General features: G+C 38.9%; 1 protein-coding gene across 1 annotated transcript in view; it reads left to right on the top strand.

The window, feature by feature from the left end:
• The window catches only part of LOC106878553 (paramyosin), a 43,456-nt gene that overhangs the window by 23,664 nt on the left and 17,123 nt on the right, over window positions 1-2,669 (top strand). The window contains exons 3-5 of the mRNA XM_052972566.1: window positions 242-298; window positions 1,618-1,704; window positions 2,177-2,343. Of these exons, the coding sequence (XP_052828526.1) occupies window positions 242-298; window positions 1,618-1,704; window positions 2,177-2,343 (311 nt within the window). The remainder of the gene's footprint in view (window positions 1-241; window positions 299-1,617; window positions 1,705-2,176; window positions 2,344-2,669) is intronic.

Genomic DNA, 2,669 nt, shown 5'->3' with positions numbered 1-2,669 from the left:
TGTATATATACACACATACATATATTACTCTGACAATTGCTTTTAGTTTATTTTTAATTTTTTTCTATATTTCACACACACACACATATATATATAAGCAAATTTAATACTCTTCGCCCACACACATGCACACACTCGCCACAAACACACACAAACACAGGCATAGACATTTTAATAATATACGTACTGAATCACACATGTATTAATATGTTCTTTCATTTGTTATTTTTTTTTTATCCAGTTAAGAATCAGGGAGCTGGAAGATGCTTTAGACTCCGAGAGGGACAGCAGGATCAGAGTAAGTAAAAATATATTTTTATCTTTCACGTTTCCCAACACTATAATGTAGCCAGGCATTGCAATCCGTTATTGTTAACTCCCATTCGGCAATCTAATTAGATTAAAAATACTTCCCTCCATCTTAGTGGGAAATAATACGAGGACTGACGATGTCGTTCCTCTGGCAGGAAACATAACGTACGAGAGCCGTGACCATCGCTGTATATTCTATCCAAATTGATCCATTGAGGAAATATCTACGAGGTCGGTCAGCCTAATACAAATAACAATGAAATCTTTCAAATTATACTTTACCGTCATAAGCAGGGGATATTTATTTGGCTGCATTTGTATATTTTGTTGTTCATTCGCGCCCTAGCTAACACTCTAATTATATTTAATAAGCATGGAGGCGCAATGGCCCAGTGGTTAGGGCAGCGGACTCGCGGTCGTAAGATCGCGGTTTCGATTCCCAGACCGGGCATTGTTAGTGTTTATTGAGCGAAAACGCCTAAAGCTCTACGGCAGGGGGATGGTGGAGAACCCTACTGTACTCTTTCACCACAACTTTCTCTCACTCTTTCTTCCTGTTTCTCTTGTACCTGTATTTCAAAGGGCCAGCCTTGTCACACTGTGTCACGCTGAATATCCCCGAGAACTACGTTAAGGGTACACGTGTCTGTGGAGTGCTCAGCCACTTGTACGTTAATTTCACGTGCAGGCTGTTCTGACCAGCTACAGACTATAGTCAAATCTCGTTCGAACGATATTCTCTTACAGTATAAAGATTCACATCAGTAAAGTCCAAGGTACACCATACTTGAAGAAAACAACAAAAACCGTGACTGTTACGGTTGGAACGCTTTTCATTATAGGTCTGATTGGATAATGTCGTCCTAGATATACTACATCTGGAAAACACAGACGTGATGGTAAGGACTGAATTGTCCTTCATCATAAGCTTTTTCTGTCACAATGGACAACAAGCTAAATATCTCTAAATCAAGAAAAGGTTATAAACTCGTGTACCGCTGGATTGAGGTTATAACCTTGAAGACTGCGTCGTCTTATTTGAAATTTATTCATGTCGTATTTAATGTTAATGTTTTCTTACATTAACACAAAATTTACGTATTCATGGGGGTGAAGTGTCATTCTTTTGACTCAGGGTAGATGAAAAGCAATGTTTACGCCTGTGGGTTTAGGAACCAGACGGTAAAGGAACGTAATTATAAATGATTAATTTATGATTATATATATAAATGTATAACGATGATTTTCATAGTAATAATATTAATAATAATAATAATAATAATTTTCTTTTTTCTCCCCCTCCAGTTCGAGAAACTCGCAGCGGAACATGTTATTCTTATTGATTCATTGAACGAACGTCTCGAAGAAGCTGGTTTAACTTCCATCTCACAGGTTAGTAATTAACGTGTTATTGAAACAATATGGGTGACTGTGCCTTTTGTATGAATGCTGTACTTGCACATGTATGTTATAGAAAAGAGACCACGCAATCTTTATTAAGCATTTTAGTGTACTATCGCTATTTGTGTATATATTGTATATCAACAATTCGGTCCACCTAGCTCGTTAATTAACTAGTTGGGTTGACTATCCAAATCCACGTTGAGAATGATGGGCCTCGTTTGGTTGACTCATTCAAACCAGTTATAGCTAGGAAATTAACTCTACGATGGACCGGCATCTGCTTCAGGGTGGGTGGATTGTAATTTCAGTCCTTTATACACCATGCAAACCGAGTTAAACTCCGGGCTTTCGAGTCCTAAGGCTCATAACAGATTTGTATGTATCGAATAAATTAGGGATAAACAACAAGAAAATAAGCCCTTAAAAGACGTCCTTAATGTATGTTATATTTGTTTTCCAGAGTGAACTCACCCGCAAGAAGGACAGTGAGGTGAACAAACTCCGAAAAGACCTTGACCTTGCTATTACTCAACATGAGAGCACTGAACAAAGTCTTAGGAAGCGCCATCAAGAGACAATCAACGATCTGTCTGAACAGAATGATTACCTCACAAAACAGAAAAACAGGTTCGTAACATTTAAAATGATTCACACATGCACACGTACATACATGCTTACAAACATACATGCGCCTCAGAGGAGCGGGCGTGAGGTCTTCTCTTGCTCTTTATAACCGCTGCAAGTAATCTAAAGATTCACTTCGGTCATGAATGACCATGGGATTCCACCTAGAAAGTTACCCTCTGAGGCACAAGTCCAGGCAAGGTTGTTTATGGAAGACCAGCAGTCGCCCATGCATACCAGCCTTCCCTCTCTACGCCACGCCACCGATGAATATATATATATCATCATCATCATCATCGTTTAACGTCCGCTTTCCATGCTAGCATGGG

The sequence above is a fragment of the Octopus bimaculoides genome, chromosome 13, assembly GCF_001194135.2.
Source record: "Octopus bimaculoides isolate UCB-OBI-ISO-001 chromosome 13, ASM119413v2, whole genome shotgun sequence".
In the NCBI taxonomy this organism is placed as follows: domain Eukaryota; kingdom Metazoa; phylum Mollusca; class Cephalopoda; order Octopoda; family Octopodidae; genus Octopus; species Octopus bimaculoides.
This window is presented reverse-complemented; position numbering and strand designations above follow the sequence as displayed.